The 20,761-nt window shown below is 39.0% G+C and overlaps 1 protein-coding gene across 1 annotated transcript; it reads right to left on the bottom strand.

Moving 5' to 3' along the window:
- Positions 1-2,991: 2,991 nt before the first annotated feature.
- On the bottom strand, positions 2,992-19,127 carry wdr26a (WD repeat domain 26a). Its single transcript, XM_053327448.1, has 14 exons — positions 18,481-19,127; positions 17,378-17,477; positions 17,150-17,206; positions 14,298-14,434; positions 13,649-13,746; positions 11,339-11,495; positions 11,023-11,161; positions 10,773-10,913; positions 9,003-9,122; positions 7,719-7,864; positions 7,139-7,217; positions 6,900-7,029; positions 5,057-5,251; positions 2,992-4,199 (listed from the first exon to the last, which is right to left on the bottom strand). The coding sequence occupies exons 1-14, from the start codon at positions 18,771-18,773 to the stop codon at positions 4,177-4,179; spliced, it is 1,815 nt and encodes a 604-aa protein (XP_053183423.1). The 5' UTR covers positions 18,774-19,127; the 3' UTR covers positions 2,992-4,176.
- Between the last annotated feature and the right edge of the window lie 1,634 nt (positions 19,128-20,761).

Below are 20,761 nucleotides of genomic sequence, written 5' to 3'. Positions count from 1 at the left end.
TGTGTGTGTTCAGTACTAAATGTGATTAGTTAGTTGCTGTTAGTTGATGTGGTGTTGGACCACAGTGGGTAGAATGAATGACAATCACACACACACACAAGCCCCCTTTCACCATGTCTGCACCAAAGTCTCCAGTGTGTTGTGCTGGGAGGATGTCACACTACACAGCTGGATCCTGTCTGAACTCCGGGTCAAAGTGTTTTGCCATAAATAAGTTGTTGTGTTCTGTCTGGAGAGAACTGACATGTTGCTGTTATATTCTGACTGTATGAGCGACAGTTTGGATCTGACCTCAGTCATGCACTGATGTTGTTGACTGTATGACATTTAAATCTGACATCCCTGTTTTGAAAGTTCCCTGCATCAGGAGCTGTCTCCACCTGTCACTGGGATGATGGAGACAGAGCAGTAACTCCATCACTGCTCTGCATTGTTAACAAGCCTCTTGCATGAGTAGTATGTACAGGTATGATTCTGGAGCCATTTCTCTCTGCTGTGTGGTTCAACTACAGGGCTGCTGGTCATTAAGTTTATGTCTGATTCACACTAAACTGTCTTATGCAGTGTTCAGTTTCTTCTTTTTTGAGATGTGGAGTTTCATAAATAAATCTGAAAGTCAAGTTGTGTCTTCATTTCAGCAACTGTGGGTCACATTAGGAAACTGTTAACCTTCACTTTTACATAACAATAAATGACCATAATGCTAAGTCTCCCAATAACCAAATATCTACATCATTTCTTTTTCATTTTTTCAATCAATGAATCATCATTTTATTTTAATACCCAAGTATGATACATCTTTTATGAGAATGCCACCAAACCATTCACATTTTTTAATATTTAAAGTTAGACCTGAGTAGGAGTGGTTCTGTCAGGTAATTTAATGGATACTGAATTGGAGTAATATAATCCAATATTGGATATTTAATGTCAGATCACTCTACTCCTAGGATTCATTTTATATCAGTTCTCGGGAATCAAACTATTTCCTCCCCAAACTCTTGTAAAAGACTTCTGTTTCTAGAATTATTATTAGTGACATAAATATTTCCCCAAATAACCTTTAACTCCACAACTAAGATGGACCATCTACCAGAAACATGAAGCTTACTCTGAAAAGCTCTACCATTAAACTTCCCTCTCACCATGGCAACACATGCAGACGTATTATTACCATAAGACATTCAAATATTGTCTCCCCATTGGTTCTTCCAGAAATGATCAGATATTGATGCATGTCTCTCATGTACAAAATAAATAATAAAAGCCTCTTTTCAACAAATCTCTGATAGACCGAACATTAAATAAACATGCTGATGAAGACAACTTCTTACTCTCAACGTTACAGTAAATATGAAAAATAGTCAAAAATGATAGCTGTTTATTGAAACTGTCCATAACCTTAATGAATGGAGCTCTGGTTAGTTATCACACTGGTGACAGATGATGAAAGACACACATTGAGACACTAAAAAGAGACACTAAAAAGGACATTATGTTTTAAAACCCTGAATTCTTTATTCAAAATATGCGTACATAACACGTCTCCTACAGAACAATACAGAACAGTACAACCACTTTTTGTATTAACACATTTAAAATGTAAAATGGTTTCTGGCAGAAATTGCCTGCAAGCAAACAAAATTCCTACTTTGGCTTCTTACAGCAAGAAGAGAACAGAAGAGAAGCCTGAAATACTCTGAATAAACAAAGAAAATTGCAGAAGGAGAATCTAGAACACTACATCTGTGATTGACTCAAGGGAGGATGGGAGAGAGAGAGAGAGAGAGAGAGAGAGAGAGAGAGAGAGAGAGAGAGAGAGAGAGAGAGAGAGAGAGAGAGAGATAGAGAGAGAGAGAGAGACAGACAGAGAGAGAGAGAGAGAGAGAGAGAGAGAGAGAGAGAGAGAGAGAGAGAGAGAGAGAGAGAGAGCGGGGCTAGAAAGAGAGAGGGGGGGGGGGGCTAGAGAGAGAGATAGATAGATAGATAGATATAATGTTGTGCACCACTAGTGTGTGTGTTCTGTGATGGGAGAGTTAAAGCTGGTGATGGCTGCTGCAGTTATCTGCCAGGACTGGAAATGTTTTGGACAACTGATAAACTTTTTTTTCTTTAAATAAACTTTAAACAGAATTTGTAGAAGCAGTTTGAAAAAATGTCACAGAAATGTGCAAACTGAAATGCAAATTCAGCTGCACTGTGGTAAATAAAGCTGGGAGTTTTAAATGTGCTGATTTATATTACAACAGTAGTGCAGTCAACGTTTGGTGTGAAGGTGTGAAGCTCTGACAGAGCAGCTGAAACCTTCTTTAGTTTGACAGTAGTGAACAATTGTCTGGTACACAGCCTCATAATACATGCCATTACATACAAATACACAGCACATATTACATAGAACATCATATCAGGCAAGATTGTTCTTTTGACTCTGAAAAGAAACACTTTGTACAAGTTCATAATAACTTTATGTTACACTTGTGTACAAATGTGTTACACACTGATTGTTAAAAATGCACTGTGTCCTCTCAGCTCACTGGTGATGTGTTCAAACTTCAAGTCTCATTCTGCTGATATGCTCCATTTATTTTTGATTTTTTTACCATCAACATATCTCAAGTGCAGTCTCAAACCAACAAAACCTAAACCATCTACTAACAAGCTTTATATATCTCATTCCTCTGTGCCATAGAACTCCATTGTCCAAAAACTATTAAAAACACATCAAGGGTCCACACTGCTGCACTGAATGACATGTTCCTTCATTACCATGAACACACACACTGTAGTTTCTATTGACTGAGTCTCACACACACCGTCCCGCTGCCAGAAATACTCACTAGAACACCAAATATGGATTCATCCACTACTGAAAATAATCCCCAACAAATGCACTATGTTCTCCTGTTTGAGTAACGTTTGCTAAACACTACAGTGACCAGCTGTTTTAGGAAATGACTGAGACTTAAAAAACCCGAAACTATACATTTGTGTTTTTGTTTTTTTTAAGATTTACATCATTACTCAGAACCAATGGGCTTGAGGCTGTTTGCCAGAGAGTGTTGCAAAGTCACAACGTAGTGAGAGACAGATGAACATATTGTTGGTTTTGGTGTTGTCATGAGGTTTGTTGACAATAAGACACATATAGAGTAAAACCAGCCTCATCTTTTTAAACAGTGGGAGCTCTAGTGGGTGCAGTAAGATATCTGGGAGTTTCTCTTTTAATGCTCAACTCCATTTGTAGTGAATAAAAAGCAAACAGCAATAAATAAAACTTCAAAACATGTAACAACTAAACCAAACCAAAAGAAATGTATATGCAGAGTGCTATTTGTATGTAGGGTGACAGGTCAACATGCTGCAAACAAACCATGATTTATTCATAAAGAGCAAACAGTGAAACCAGAGCAAAGCTGTAACAGCAAAACAAACAGGAAGTCCACACTGAAGGCATGAAGGAAACTATAGTCAGACAATCCATATACAGATAAAAAGGTTACCTCTCCACACTGCTGCTGTATATTATAACAGGTATAGTGAGGAGAGCCATCAAACACATCATCCTGTGCAATTCTATGCAACATGCTCATCAAATACTATTCTTTCTCTGGCTATAAGCAGGGAAGGTGAAGGAAAAAAAACAGGAAAACAATTCTGTATTTAAAAAAAAAGACAATATAATGTAGAATTTTGTATTTAAAAGACTCTCTTCAAGTGGGTGTCACATCCATCAAATGTTCCTGCAGGTAAAATCTCTTCAAAGGTTCCAGGGATGAAAGAGCAAAAGAGCTTGAGGCTTCTTCATGTGAGCAGCTCAGATGCAGGACTGAACACACACACACACACACACACGCTCCAGATGCTGCTATATAACAGCCTAGAGCCCAGTCAACTACTCAATAAATTATGTGGCTGATAATAAATAAGAGGAGGTGGGTGCTCCTGGATGGAGGTGAGGGTACGGGTCCCGACAGGAGGAGGTCCTGGAGTCCAGCATCACCTGGTCAGCCCTACTCTCAATCATTTCTCTGTGTTCTGATGTCCTGATACACAGCCACTGCTGGTCCTGCCTCCAGGAAGCTGCTGTTCAATCACCAAAGCTTTCCTCGCTTTGTCCATTCAAGTGTCTACAGAGTCTTAATGCTCTTCAGGTTTACAAGCAGCAGCAGCAGACCATCAGCTGTCCATGCTGCAACATTCTGACAGGACAGGAAGAGGACAGAGGTCTTAAATACTGTGGTAGTCCACTACTGCTAATTTACTGACAGCAGTGTGAAACTATTTTCTATATACTCAGGTTCCAGTTTAAAGTTCTATTGGTCACTTTTTCTAATATTCAGTCCCTCCTCATTGATATGAACAGGCTGGATGAAATAGATGAAAGACAATGGTAAGTATCGTTCATTTATTCTGTTATATACACTGTTTTGTGTGTAATCATATGTCAGTCAGTTGAAGGATGTAAAATGGAAATGTAACAGACAAGCAAAGACTAAATGAAGTCACGTGTGATTTTAAAGATGTTAATTTGGGTGTGTTGAGCTGTGTGCACTGAGGTATCCCAGAACAGAAGTGCAGCAGATTACACTAAATGTGGTCAGTTGGTACTCAGATTGCAACACAGAGTGCACAAAATAATATTAAATACCAGTGAAGGCAAAACACTGTAACGTTGAAACATAGAAGATGAAGATTTAACTGAAGCTTCATATTAGCTTCACATCAACTTTTAAATCCATGTTTACACAGAAGGAGGACTGTGGATTTAGTCCTCCATCACTTCCATTGTAAACATTATGAAGAGATCTTCTAATGGTCAGTATGAACAGTAGGAATCATTCATTTGGGCTCCTGACTGTTTTAAGACACACTAGAAAAATGGTCCTTTAATCAACATTTAGAACCCAAAATGTCTGCATGTGTAACTGGTCTGTTGGTAACAACTTTTTGGGTGTTCACTCTACTTCATACAATGATGACCTGCAGATTTCTAAGGACTGGCTTCTCAATCTTCTAAACCTTTTATAGACAACTAAGCACAGTTTCATCTACTTACCATTGAGCCCCTCTGAGTCCTGGACATCCAGGAAGGGGGCAGGTCCCCAGATTCGGACAGTTCCATCGTCGGAGGCGCTGGCCAGCAGGCCGGGCAGGACGGGGTTCCAGCTCACACAGTTAACAGTGCGGGTGTGACCAGTCAGCTCTGCAATGGGCAACTCACTGCGCCGGTGCCAGATGTAAACTTTGTGATCTGTGAGGAGACAGAAAACTACCAGTTTATTTACTTATCTGAGAAAATCCTGATGATGTAATAGTGATGTCATCAAGGTTAGTGTCACAGTTCACAACAAAGGAGAAGCAGAGCAGAGCAGTGTTCTTCATATGTGGATAATCAGTTTATCTAGATTAGAATGTAAACCTCTCATTTATAAAGCTTTTTAAAGCTTTTTCTGTGTAGATATCAGAAATTCCTTCTCAATATCAACACCTGCAGATATTAAGCTTGTATGACTACTGCAGGTGATTATTATACCTTTGGACAAGCAACAAAAGAAATAAAAGGGTTAAGTTATACTCTGCTATTGTTTCCTGGTCCTTTGTTGAAGAATGAAAGCTTAGCTGGGTGTTTGCACTGCAGCTTGCCATCTCACTATCTGGAGAGCTAATAAAGGTCTGACTAAGGTGTTTGTATTTGGACTGTTGTGTTGTGTAGTTATGCTGCTTGTTTGTTGACATTAGTAGGAGAGAAGTAAGGTGCAAAACATTCTGGCCCAGGACGCTCCAATAATAATCAATCTACAGGCTGATACACACAACCAACAAAGATGTATAATATCATATATTATGTTAACACCCATTCACTCGTTGGCAATAAAAAAGTCAATAAATGTGAATAGCATGGTAATAGTTACAAGAACCTGTGAAAGGCCTGAACTCAAACCTGTGAACTAGTTAGTAAAATGATTATAACAATAATAATATAACCTGCTAGAGTCATAAAGAAAAAAAATCAATACTACAATAGTGTTCAGTTCAAATGCTTCCACACTAGTCCACTTTACACAATCATTTCCCTCCTCACCTCCATATCACATAGTTATACATACAAGTCAGCTATGAACAGCTATGTGTTTTATCTCTTAAAAGCCTAACCAGGTACAAGGACTGCATATTAGCTATGACTACAAGGTTTATATACATTGCATCTGTTGCATTTAATATGAATATAACAATGCCTAATGTATTGGCCCTGTCAAATGAATAAATACATTAATGAATGAATAAATAAAAAGCCCAAGCCTGTTAAAGTGCAGCTTACTGAGAGTTATCTGGATCATCACCAAGACATTTTAGATGAAGTTCAACATGTGACATTTAATTTGACATTTGAAACACCTATTAGGTGATTAACTGTGCTGAACACGCATTACTGAAATATGTTAAGGCAATTACAGCTGTTCTTTACGATATTTTAGTAAGGTTCCATTTATAACAGATGCACAAGTATCATCTACAAGTCCCTTGTATGTTCAATGAGGTGAGCCACACCAATTTCATACCCAACATCACAGTGATGAGAGTATGGCCACAGTACAAACACTGTGGAGCATAATGTGACATTTAATCCTTTAATCATTTTTCAACAACTTCTAGTGTTCAGATGATACATTCCTTTTAATGTCATATCATGTGCAACATGTTCTAGCTCCAATGACTCTTTAGTCATACTAAGAGTATCCTAAACATGTAGTATTGGTATATTTTTGTTGTATATTACATCATGTGTAAGAAAAAGTAACTTCATTACAAATTGTAATTGTGATAATAAGACTAGCTGATCAATAGGATTGATCAACATTCTGATGTGGATTACTCTGTTATGTGTCATGTTGTCCTACCTTCACTGCCACTAGCAATGAAGTCTTCATTGTGCCCTCCAAAGCAGGAGTGGATGGTGTAGAAGCCCTGGGTTACCCCTTGGTACTTCCTCACCAGCACCCGGTCCTGCAGGTCCCATAGGTGCACTCCCTACAAAAACACAACACATTCCAAAATCAACTCTGACCTATGAACTAGCAGCAACTAGCTGAAATGAAAATGAGAGGACAGTGAGTTGTAAAAGTAAAAAGCTGCTCACCTGAGTAGCGACATTGAGCAGAGCTAATCTTCCATTCTTTGAAACAGTGAAGGACATGATGGGATGGTCCTCTTGCACTCTGGAACCCAGTAACACATATAACACTTATATCATATTGCTCATGTAATTAACAGGCTCACATGCTGTTTTCTGCCAGTATCCATTCATTAACCAGATGTGTCTATAGCGCCTCTGTATTCCACTGCTTGTTCTGTTTATTCTCCAGTGGAGGTACGTTTGTTTGGCTCATTCATTCAAGTTGCTAAATTTGCTGCTGTTGAAGAAGAGAAATGTTATCTGATTTAGGTGAAACTCGTGTCTCTGTGGCTCATCTGTGTTAGCAGAAACTCTCAAGTTCGGAAGCTACCAAAGCTAAAGAAAAATGTGTGCACAAGCAGACTGTGAAACAAATGTCATGTCTATTTGGATTTCTGTGATGATAAATGGCAGACAAGTCAAAAAGGTTAGAGACTGCTTTATAACTTCATCCTTGTCTTGGCACAGTGAAATGAAAAGATAAAGCAGATTTTGGAGTTTAGGTTCCATGTTGTGCAGAGGACAAGTCATGCTCCTGACTTACATGTTTCTGTCAGTCAAGTCCTCAAAGTTGTATCCTCTGATTCGTTGGTGGGTGTCAGAAGCAAGGACGGTCCGGCCGTCACTCAAACACCACAGGCACTGCACCCGCACTCCCTCCCACGAGTCCAGCAGGTTTCCATCCAAGTCCTGACAGACACAGGAAACATCTGGATTCATTCAGTATTTAGGCTCATTATTTGCTTTGTGATTTTTCTCTCACACCCAGTGAGAGAAAAATCATTATCAGGTCCAACAGTCTGTAGTTTCAATGTCAATGATTGTGAGTGATGCTGAGATATGAAGCAGTGAGCAGTGCAGAGGAGACATTATGAATTCCTCTCTGCACAGAAATGAATTAGTCCCTCAGTGGAGTATGTGACTGAAGACAGCTCTGATGACTGATGATGATGAAATGATTACTGGTTACAGCCCCCCCCCCCTCCCTCCCTCCCTCCCTCCCTCCCCCTTTCTGGTGTTTTATGTTCAAAGTTTATCATTAATTTAACTTTAAAGGTATAATGTGTAAGTTTTAATCATTACCAACTTAACTAAAATGATCAACAGAATGTGAAGGCCACTTTGTACTACAGGGGCAATAATGAGTCACTGTAGCAGTATTGCTGCCCAGTAAGGCAGAGACATAGGACTGTTGGGAAAGTAACCACATACACTCCCAAAATTAGCTCAATTTATTCAAATAACTTCTATTTTGAAAGCTGCACCAGTAGTGCTGTAGCTGATCAGATAATGTACTGGCTAATGTTAGCTATGTGTAAAATGGTATGAGCCATTTGGTATAGGAACTCATCATTGAAAGCTGGATTGATAATGAAAGGATAAATACATTCTATGTTATTTGATGTTTTATGGAAGTTGTGATGTCTTGTGAATGTCCTTTCAGAGGGATTGTTCATGATGAGGTCTGCATGAAACCCTGACACAGAACTTCTTGAGTCCTGCTACTGGCTTATTCAGTGCACACATGACAATTAAACATTATTTTTAGTTTCTTTATACAAAAGTCCTGCTTTTATATTTTTAACTCATTAGTCAACATTTAGATGCCAACATGAAACCCAGTAAACTGATGTACTATATGAAGTCAGGTTAAAGTCAGGAACACTTCTCCATATCATTATCAGAACAGCCTTATGAGGCAAACTGGGAACTGGACTGGCACTGACGACAGTGCTTAAAATATCAATGCATATCTATTACAAGTGTTTTTTTGTGTGTATTTCCATACAATGCTTAAAGCAGAGTGTGTGCTGTAAAAGATACTCACACACTGGTAGAACTGCCCTCTCTGGCCACCGGTGACAAAGCGTTTGCCATCTGGATTCCAGGCCACACTGGTCAGGCTATCCTCATGAGACTGACTCATCTTTGTTCGTAGCTCCCCCGTCTACATAGCAGAGCACAGAAGAGAACACAATGGAATGAAGTGCACTCAGATTTACAGGTTCATGTAATGTGATCTCCTAATTACTGGGAAACACAGTCTCATACTGACTGATACACATCTCTCATCATGTTTGAAGAGGTTTGGAGGAGACTCTGCATTACATCAATCAATCAATCTCAATCAATCTTATTAATATAGCGCCAAATCACAACAAAGTAATCTCAAGGTACTTTACACATAGAGCAGGTCTAAATCATCATCATCATCATCATCATCATCATCATCATCATCATCATGCTTACCAGACCAGTAGCCTATATTTATCATACATTTGATACTTATTTGTATGTCTTGTGTATTATTTTGTATCACTTGGTATACTTAATTCTTACCTTCTACTTACCATAGTGGGAAAATGGAGCCTTTTTTCTTCCAGTCAGTCTTACCCTACTGTCAGTTACAAGAAGATCAAGTTTTGAAGATTTTTGTCCATCTAGTAATTGCAGATGGAGTTCATCTGCCTGTCAATTCATGCTATGTTTTTCTTTCTGTCAGTCTGACTGTACTGCCAGATGCTACATTGTTCATGTGGTAACTGGGGATGGAGATCATGTGCCTGTCAATTCATGAGAGGCGTGTGAAGCCATGCTTGGTTAAAGCTGCACTAATCATATTTTTTTTATAAACAATTAATCAAATGACTCAGTTTAATGTTTTTTTAGCATGAATTGAGATTTCTTTCAGCTCTACTGAGCCTTTTAGCATCTGTCAGTCATTGTTTTAATTTCTCATTAGCCTGGTTGTCAGCAGCAGCACTGACAGATGAGCTCTGATAAACCCACTGTACACTACCTGCTCAGCAACAGTGTTACACCAATCACATGCTCATTTAAAACAGTATGTTTGGAAGATCTCCACTTGATTTGTCTGACTCAGATTGCTTCAGCTTTATATTAGCTTCAGTTGGACTATAGAATGTAGATTAGATTTTATCCTCCAACTTTTATATTGGAGTCACACTCAGTGGAGATGTTTTCATGGCCAGTATGAAGAGGAAGATGGAAATACTGTTAACAACAAGATTCTACTGAAGCTGCAAGAGGTGTGTCTTGTACTATGAGGAATGAGTATGACTTGCATGGGAGTTAGTTTGACCATGAAGAATCTGTGTGAAATACACTTTCTGCTGTGGAGTTTGTGTAAGTGTATAGCAGATGGATAGGCTTTGACAGCTGGTTGCCATGGAGAAGTTGGTTGGCTGGTTGTTGCACAACCCACTGCTGGTAATTAGAAGCAAGAAATACATTTGAGCATTTCACCAGACTAAAGTATTTTTAATATTTAGTCTTCACTCTTTTTATGATTTTAGCTGATGGGTATGGATGACATACAGTGACAGAACAGCAGCAGGAGTAAAAGAATATGAATATGAAAAACAATATTATACATATTTTTTCTTTTTATAATAAAGTTGATGATGGGTTCGTGACTGAACTGTGGTCTAAAGCTTCAGAGACATCACCTGATCCTAACTGATTTGATACAGTTTCAAACATGAAAGAGCTCAGCTATTCCAGGACAAACAGCTTTGTTGTTGTTTTGCTTGTTGAATTTGACTAAATGTGGATAGCTGTGTGAGAGATGTTGTACCTGTACATTCCACAGCCACAGCTCAGAGCAGTCATCAGGACCACAGGCTATCAGATAGGCATCATCAGGGCTCCATGCCAGATAAGAGACACCATAAGCATGACCCTCAAGAGTCTTCATCAGTTTCAGCTGCTGGGTTTCCTGTTGAGCAACAGAATAAACTATGAATAAAGCAGTTATTTCAACTCTCAAACAGCAGCTCTTCATTTGTCCTGCTCTGAAATGGAATGATCAGTGAATGATAGGTTACCGTGTCAACATGCCACACAATGACTGTGGTGTCTTTTGAGCCGGTTGCCAGTTTTGTGCCGTCGTTGGAGAACTTGCAGAACCAGACTTCATTGCAGTGTTCAGTGAGGATCTGCTGAGTGTAGCACGGGAACTGTTTCCTAAAGATGAGTTACACACAAACACATGTCCAGCTTCATAATGTATGATACATGATAGCTCAGGTGACAGATGAACATATTCATTGCAGACCTGATCATTATAAAATGTATATGAGAAGCCTGTGTTGATGAGTCAGAGTGGAGCTCTGGTATAGTACAGTATGTGTGGGTTCCTACCGGCTGCAGGCGTGGTCCAGCAGCAGGGACACAGAGTCCAGTCCATTGTCCAGCTTAGTGTTGTGGTAGAGGCAGCGCTCCCTCTGCAGCTCCACCGCCTGCTTCAGCAGAGTCTGCAGGCGGCGAGGAGGCAGCATCACTGACGGAGGCAGGTACGCTGCACACAGGCACAAAGATTCCACTTAGTTCACAACATACAGCAGCTAATATTAAGTATACAAACTCAAATCCAAATGAAACACACATCTGTTAACCCTTTAGAGCCAGCACTACCCGACGTGCTACTTAACATGCTAGTGTACATCTGTACATTGCATATATTCTTTATATTATGGACATTTACACATTCTGTACATTCCATTCTCTTCACTTCACTTCACTTCTCACCTTCCAACCTGGGAGAAAGTCTTTGAGTGGCACTTTATATTGTAAAAAAGAAATCGGATCATGTACATATGTGCAGCAAAAAATATATACTGTAGGCTAGCCCATTTCTCCCAGATACAGTTGAGCTCAATTTAACATCAAAGTAAGATTTTTACATTTTTCTTGTATATCTTAAATTTCCACTCCTAAGAAATAGCCTTCCTCTTGTTTCAGTACAAGTCCAATTTCAATTAAACTGAAGATCTTAAAATACAGTTTTTCTATTCTCTTGCTCCTTATTTATATCAGAATTCTATCATCCTTAAATCAGAGCTACTTTATATCTGCAAGACAAAGTCACTACTGCTGTAAGCACAGCAGCAGTATTTTCCCTGGGATGTTCTCTCCCTTCTGGCCAACATGAATATAGATCTTGCCATTTTTGTTGTAGGCTAATTGTATCCTTTTTAACTGGCCATTTGTCATGTTTCATATATCATGGATCTCACTAAAGCCCAATATGCTGCTGTGAGGAGTGAGTGAAGGGCATGGCCTGTTTATACCCCCAATAGAGCCTAACACACTGTCTCTGATTCAGCTAAACTACTCAACTTTGTGTCAAATTTCATCAGGCACTTCATCATTCAATAACTTTTCTCTATTTATGTGCGTTATTTTTGAGCCACATTAGTGAGCGTGCAGCAGGACCATCGAGAGCACACACTCACACTTTATATATTGAACAGAAAATATTCATCTGAGCAAACAAAAATGTGTCCTGTGTCTCAACTCTGCTTGCACGCTCACTCAAGTTGGCACAGTATATGTAAATAAAGCACAGAGCTTTTTGAGTACTTTTAAAGTAACAAATGGTACCGGCGTACTCTGATGTCCAAATCCATGCCTGCTACACAGAATGCATAAAGGTTGGCAGGTCTGACTTTGAAACACTCAACAGTTCTTTTCAATTTAGAATATATTTCTTTGTAGTACTTGTATTTTTCACTTACCATAAAACTAAGAAAAACTCACCTGCCATTAAATCTGCTTCTGATTCTGATTAGGGACAGGACTAGATCAGTGTGACACATGCAGGAATACAATAGAATATCTACAACACTATTCTAGTGCCTGGAAAAACAATCCAGTTTGGATATCATGGTTTTTGCTTTTTTGCTTCTGCTGGCATATTTAATCTAAACTTCACCAAACTCCTGAATATACACACCAAGCTTTGTTCAATTCCAATGAAGAAGGGACTAATGGCAGGACTCTGCGTGCTGCAGGCTTTGCTTAACGGCAGCGTGTGATTGGTCTCACTTCTTTTGTAAACAGAATTATTTTGCTCACCTTTGTGAAACCTGAAACCTGCTCATTGCTGCTTTCTTCTGTCTGTGCAAAAAGGTATGAACCTGCAGCTATATTTTTTTATTGTTTTTATTGTCATAATTGTAATGACCAATAACAAACCTATGAGTCAGTGCACTACACACTGAGGAACACACACACAAATACTATCAAGTAGTTTATAGTTTTCTTCAGTTCCCAGCTGTTAGAAGAATAATGAGGGAGGTTTTATTATAACATTAAATTGATATTACCTATTAATTTTTTTAACATAATTTAATAACTGACATACTAGGACCCTTTTTACCAAAGATGAACAACTAAAAATATTTCACATAATAATGTGAAAATCTGACTGCAGTGTGTATACTAGAGATGCACTAACATAAGGTGTACATGTAATCCAAATGAATCATGTCCATATATAATCTAGACAGGAAACTTAATGCTAATGTCATGTAGGAAGCAGCTGCAGGATTGTAGTGTGGGCAAGAAGGCGATGAGGATTACTCACTGCTGTTAATGCTTACAGGTCAGTATATGGATATACAGCATAGGACAGTGACAGTGTTGAGAGGAGTTTAAACACCGACTCACTCTGGAGCTTATCTAGCAGCTTTGTTCGGGATGCCGTGCCTTTGCCTTCCCACTCTGCTTTGGCTCGCAGGTCCTCTGCATGACTGCACATCAGGTACCTTCAAAACACATGGTGACATTTTCTCACCCACTATCAGACAAGCTTACAGTGAGGTAAGCACATGTATGGGTCTGTTCTATTGTTCATTTCACATATAGAAAAGGTCTCTTTCACAACTACTACATAAAATGTTCACTATCAGACTACCAGTGTCATTTTCTCATTGAAGTGAATGGGAAGCTGTTTTAACTGGTACTGGTGTGACAGGTGAGTGTTCAGCCAGCAGAAACACACACTTTTCATCAGTATCACCTGAACAGTATTAGACTGAACAAAATATACTGTGAGATCTAACCATACAAATATACTAACCTTACAAACATACATATACATCTTCCATTTGAATTGTCTATGGTGACAGAGTGACATTACTCTAGCTCCGTCCCACACTGCTCTTTATAATGTCCTCTGCTCTCACACTTGGATGAAGCACAGTCAACAGAGAACTTTATTGCAACATGGAAAAAAACTAAACTTCAACTTGAAAACATTTTAGCAACATTCTCTATAAATTCTGCTTCCACCAACATGAATCAATGTGGAACTGACCCACTCAAGATGTGGATGCGCTCTGTGTTGTACTTGAGAGGAGTGAGCTCAGCTCTGAGGACCTGCAGGGCCTCCAGGACCTTCCCATCCTCCAGATACTCCAGATACTTCTGCTGTAGCAGCAGGAACTTCATACGCTGCACAGGTGGACACAGAGAGGACAAAGGATATTAGTCATCATGATGTCCACATGCTGTGTGTTCTGCATGTTTGTCCATTACTTACTCCTTTTCTATAATCAATCTGAACTGAATACTTCATTACCAATAAGAATCCTATCAGTCAGTCTCCATAGTGAAGAACAATCAGCCTTTCTTTCTGCTTCTCACTGAACACAGAGGGAACCTGTGGTACTCTACCAGAGAACAGTGGCATGTCTTAGGTGTGAACGGGCAGTCAGTGTCTCTGTCCTAATTGTCATAACTAACAAGACTTTGAGATGAGTGTTATTCTGAAATCTGAATTTCATAATCATACTAATGAGTTTTAAAAAATATATTTATCAGATTATGTCATAATGTCATGTTATATTAGATATTTGCCTGTATTTATTCATATGATGATTCATTTCATACTGTCTCATTTTGAACACTTCACAGTACTGTGCATTCTTCAAGACAGTACATCTGTTTTTTTATGCAACCTACAAAATCTCATGTTCACCTGTCAGCAGGCTGGATTATTAATTGGGTAAAGTCCCTAAAAGCTTCATCATCTGATATTTAGTGGTGATTTAATTGAGGTGTGTTTGTTGATTGAAGTGCTTATTTTTATATGGTATAATGTTAAATATGGTCAGTTAGAAATCTGCTGTGCCGGTTGCCCTAAAAGATTCAAGCTTGCTGTTCATCTGGTTTATGGTGGTGATATATTTGACATTTTAGGAAGAGTGCTGGGCTGTGAGGCCTATTTGACATAGTGGCTAAACTGTGTAATTACAACTTTTGTGTCTGTCACGTGATGCTTACTGGCCCAGTATTTTTCTGGCACACAATCATTGTAAATAAGATCAGAATTTGATCCATTCACATTACACATTTGGAAAGTCTAGAATTATTTTAACCCCATTCAAGTGAGTGGAGCTAATGGAAGTGTCAGCTCGGCCAGTGGACGTCTCTATGGGCCCAAACATCAGGAGGTGTGGGCAACAACTGGGCATCGTCTTCACAGCCAGAAGCTGATTTGTTTTGGCTTCATATGCCACTGAGCGACACTAAGTATCTTTGAGTCCAGTATCCAGTTCTCTTTAATAAATCCATGGCTGTAACGGCCAATTTCAGACAGAGGCTGAACTGAGTCTGTGTAAACGGTCAGAAAAAAACTGTTTAGTGTAGTTTAATTTAAAATGTCAAGAGCATCAAAGAACACTATGCAGGTAGATTCACTTTATGGATCACATAATTAGCATTTCATCACTAGATACATCTCTCTGTGTTTCACAGTGTATAGTTTATACATGTCATATTGGGCGGGACATTCCTGTTCTGGCTGTTTGAATGTCCACAGAGGATTCTACCAGCTGAGGCAGCTAACTTCCAGTGAGCCCTGTGTTAACCTGAATAGGGATAAACTATTTTAATTGTGCAGTGCTTCTAGACTTTCCAAATGTTATCAGACCAAATGGATGAATGGTGATGGTGAAATGAGCAAATTTCCTCCAGTAGAGCCAGGGCCTTTATTTACCTCAACTGCAGAGGATACCATCAGAGACTCATTCCCTCTGTTTAATAAGAACATTTGGTCATATCTTAGTACGAAGCCTGCTTGTTTTCATTTGCTTTGTTCACTTGTGCTTAGCCCTCTGCTAACTTGAATGGGGGTCAAATCATGTCATTGTGCTGCTCTTCTAGACTTTCCACATATTATCGGACAAAAGAGATCAAATTCTGAGAGTGAAATGAGTCATTTCACTGGGGTTGTGTGATTTGTGTTACATTACTAACATAATAAGAGCTCAATACCCCAACAACACTGAAGACAGAGGGGCATCTTGAGACCAGGTCCAAGGGAACATAAAGAGGGAAAGTGCAGCATTTCTGAATTTGGTGTGAATGTAGCCTTGCATGTAAGCTTGGTGTATGAACGCTACAAAAACAAAGTTTACTTTGCTTCACCATCATCACATTACATCACATTACATCACATTACATCACATTCATCTTACAAATCGATACATGACCTCACTACTATCTAGTATATTGTGTTTGATGTTTTTTCACTTCTTTTGTTTTATGGACCAAATGATTGAGAAAATAATCAATAATGATAATAATGATAATAATAATAATAATAATAATAATAATGATAATAATAATAAAATTGATTAGTCAACAATGAGAATAATCAGCCTTTAAGTCTGCATTCATTTTTGCAAAAGTGACATTTCCACACACATGAATGGAATCCAATGGATACAGAGTGATGGAAAATGGATTCTACTGTTATTTCTAGAACACAGCAGCAGGGTTTACATGGTATGTTGCTTAGTATATGTGATGCAGTGCATTGCTTTGGTCCTTTAAGTCTGTCCTGCTAAACAATAACACACTAAGAGCAGATACAGAAGGAAGTAATCATCACTGAGACAGGATGCCTTCAAACATCTAAATGATTGTATGAACTTCATACTCTTCATAGACTTTTGTACTCACTGCTGACACACGAGTACTCGTTTAAATCAGGATTTTGAAGTTCTGCGTTTTCCGTTTATTCTGTGAACCTGCGTCATGTTTATTCCTGTGGTACTGACACAAATGTTGTGTTTGTGTGCAGCTTTTAAAAAGTTGATTTGCTGATGAGACAATACATGATTAGAGATGAAAGTGTGTGTCAGTGGCCTGAGGACTGCTTACCACTATGGCACTTGGAGAATGCATCAATGCCTTCAGCTCATTCAGGTCACTCTCAGCCTAAATAAAGAGAGAGGGGAAGCACAGATACGATCCATTACATACTTTTACAGTGATTTAAAGTATCTGTCCTTGCAAATTCAATCCGTATGATTTCCTCTACTTGGCCTGAATAAAGTGATAAGGCTCTCCTGAGAATATGGACATGTAGTTCAAAGAACTTGGCTCAACCTTGTCCCACTCTCCTTCCATGACATGATTGCGAAACTTGGTGGCAGAGGGGTGCTCCAATCTGCAGCCAGACTCCTGCATCAGGAGGTCCACTGTCTGACTGCAAACAATATATAAAAATCACATTATAATCAATGAGCTCAGAATGTCTCATGATTCATTTTTAATACAGTGACTGGAAGTGAAACATGTGTGTTGTCATGTAAACAGCTCATAAATAACATCTGACAGCCATGCACAGAATGGGCTGAGCTGCAATAGAGATGTTAGCAGTGATAAAGAGGAGAGGAAACTGCTCATGATGCTCTTTAGTGCTCATTAACTTACTGCTGGAAAGTTGTGATTTTAGACACTTGGTTATTTATGTGTGTAAATATCCCTTATTTTGATTGTTCTTACACAGTAGTATGAACTACAAAGAACATGGATTTGCTTCATAAAAGGTGAGTGACCTCAGTTTACTTTAACCCATATATTTGATATTTACATATGTGCCAGATAGAAAACCAATCAAAGACAAGGAACAGTGGGAGAGAACAAGCCATATTGAGCCGAATGACTTCATTTTCACTGTGTGGAATATACAGTAAGTACATACAAAGTTGTTATTAATGGTATTATTAATATATTATTATTGTTGTTGTTGTTACAGTATGATTGCAGTTTGTTGTTGTTACAGTAATATCCACAAAGTCGCATTTGGCTGTAATGACCTGCTCACTGTTTCCTTCCTGAAGTGTGTTCATGAACAAACACAACAGTCACGCATCAGGAAGAAAAACGGTTTAAAAACTATTAAAAGCTTGAACTCCGTGTGTCCACTGCGGACCACCGTCTCAAACACGGCTATAAAAACTTATTTGCTTGGTGGGTTAAATATAGGCTGATTACACCTACGAGGCCTACAGACTCCTAACATGTCATTTCATGACATGCAATGATACAGTGTACAGTACATTGCTGACACACAAGACAGCATCAAATTTCATTTGAAATGAGGTGTAGAGAGAAGTAAAGATGTCCTAAGGTCATCGTGACTGTTCGGACTGTATGATGGCTTTCTGTCAGAGATACATATCTACATAACAGCTCCGCTCACTTACTTGAGACCTAAATCATGTAAATGTTGTCCTATGAGCCGGATGACGTCCTCCTCACACTGAGACAGTCGCTTCTTCTTCTTGCCGCCAGAGTTGGCATCGTTCGGGCTGTTGTTGTTGGACGCAGGCTGTGCTGACACTCCGTTGTTGTTGTTGCTGACAGTGTTTCCATTGTTGGTGACTGACACAAGTCCGTTGGAGTGAGCTGCCCCGGCGGAGGAAGACTCCCCGTTCTGTGCACCGTTTTGGCAGGATACTTCTGAGTCTGTGTCCTGTCCTGCCCCGTTAGCCTGCATCTTCTCTCGGTTAATACGGGTGAAGTGGTGTGTATGTAAACGACTGTCAGGAGCGACGGGACACTGCGGGGAAAAGAAAAGCACCGGTACAGCCGCCGACGGGCCCACTGACCCAGATGCAGCCCCGAATTGCCCTGTTCCCCTGCGGCCGATTCTTCGTGTTTTTTTTCGCGGCGATGACCGCGACGAAAAGCCGTTTTCCGACACGGAGGACGAAGCCACGGAGTCCGGAGTTATATCGACAACCTCATTTTGCGAATGTCGGTGATAATTTGCGATGTCAGGCACCGTTTCCACCGCGTTTGACTTGCTGGTTATCGCTTGTTATTGTTGCTCTCAGACAGCTGCAGCCCTGTTATGGACCTACGCAGTGACGTCAGCGGAAATTCCTTCACGTCTTTTTGTGCAGCTGCGTCGCCGTTAGGGGGTGCTGTCCGCCTCTATGTTCAGAATAGTCTTACAATTACATGACAGCTGCAGCAGCAGCAGCAACAACAACAACAACAACAACAACAACAGCACGTTTAATTTCACACGCATCATATGATCACAAACACATGTTAAAACATCTTATAATTATTATAGTCAATAAATCTGTGATTTATTCATCTTCATTGTCTAGAGCCTTTTATACCACTGCTGTTACCAAATATATAAATAACAATAATTAAAATGATGTGTTTTTGGTCTGTTCTTTACAGCATATACACACTTCATGCCTAATCTCCACACCAGAATTGTAATGTAACTCTATTGTTTCATATATTTAATTGTTTATCATATACCTGTATCCATATTGTCACTGGATTATATTTTAGGTTGTTTTCTTCTTCTTGTTTATTTATCTGCCACTTTTTCAGTGTCCTTGTTTTTTCTGTCCTTGATGGGATTAGGCTGACATGCAGGTCTGCAGCTATTATTAGATATTTTTTCTCTTAAAAATAAATCAATCAATAATATAATAAAGATATTTCTTAAAATGTTAAATTAGAGGAACACATTGATACAACTACTAGTAGCATAGTGTGTTGTGAACAAAGGTTGGCATCATCACACTAAACTATTACATAATAATAACAATTTCTAATAATAATATTAAGAATAAGAATAAGAGGGTGTTCCGGGTATAGCTGACCTCTCGAAGCAAGATTGATCAATGCCATGAGTGACTGCTGTAGCCTTCCATGGTTCCACCTGACCTACACACTCAAACGGTGTCTATGAGTTACACCACAGGAACAGCAGCTGCATTCACAAACTATCAACCTTCATGCTTTTAAAACATGACATCCAAACATTTACACACAGAGTTAAGATCATTTTGACATTTTCAGTGGAAACATCCACAATGGGAAATATGCCAACACATTATAATACAGTTACACTGCACAGCAGCAGTAGTGAATAATCAGCCCAGTTATGCTGTCTTTCATCACTTACTCCATAAATGTGTGAGGCTTGTATATGAAAGATTGCATCAGGACAAATAGTCTAAACCCAAAATACATATGGTTTCATGTATGAGAGAGAAGTCAGTCTCCTCTGGATTACTGTGCTGCTAGATTTTGGAATGACTTTGTCATGACTAACTGTCTTTGCTTCATGTATCAGAATATTTGTGGACAGGAAATGAGGAATGAGGTGCAGACAAAGGTCTGTCCAGTGATTATTATCAGAATGTTTCAGTGACACTTCATTTATTACTATTCAATGGTCAATAATGAGAAATATCTCTTCACTTTATTTAATGTGCACATTAGAATTGAATTCACAGTATTTTATTTCTTATTTCAAAGGGCAGATAATGTATGTATATATCTAATCTAAAGACACATTAGGCCTATAGTATATATCCTTTCAATAATTTCATGAATATTCATTGAATCTGTGGAACATTCTGTTTGTTTGTTTTATAAAGAAATACATTTGTATCAAATTGTAATTTCTAAGTTAAAAAATGTCTACCTTTGAAGAATGAATGAATGATG

Source organism: Scomber japonicus, chromosome 10 (genome assembly GCF_027409825.1).
Source record: "Scomber japonicus isolate fScoJap1 chromosome 10, fScoJap1.pri, whole genome shotgun sequence".
NCBI classification, from domain to species: domain Eukaryota; kingdom Metazoa; phylum Chordata; class Actinopteri; order Scombriformes; family Scombridae; genus Scomber; species Scomber japonicus.
Note: the sequence above shows the minus strand (reverse complement) of the source record. Positions and strands in the feature narration are given on the sequence as shown.

What these genes read in the sequence shown, in the direction of transcription:
- wdr26a (XM_053327448.1), bottom strand. Translation starts at nt 18,773, where the DNA reads ATGCAGGCTAACGGGGCAGGACAGGACACAGACTCAGAAGTATCCTGC. An exon ending in GCTGCTAGATAAGCTCCAGA is followed by an intron (nt 11,496 to 13,648) that starts GTGAGTCGGTGT and finishes GCCTGTGTGCAG; the next exon opens with CGTACCTGCCTCCGTCAGTG. An exon ending in GACTTGACTGACAGAAACAT is followed by an intron (nt 7,218 to 7,718) that starts GTAAGTCAGGAG and finishes ACTGGGTTCCAG; the next exon opens with AGTGCAAGAGGACCATCCCA.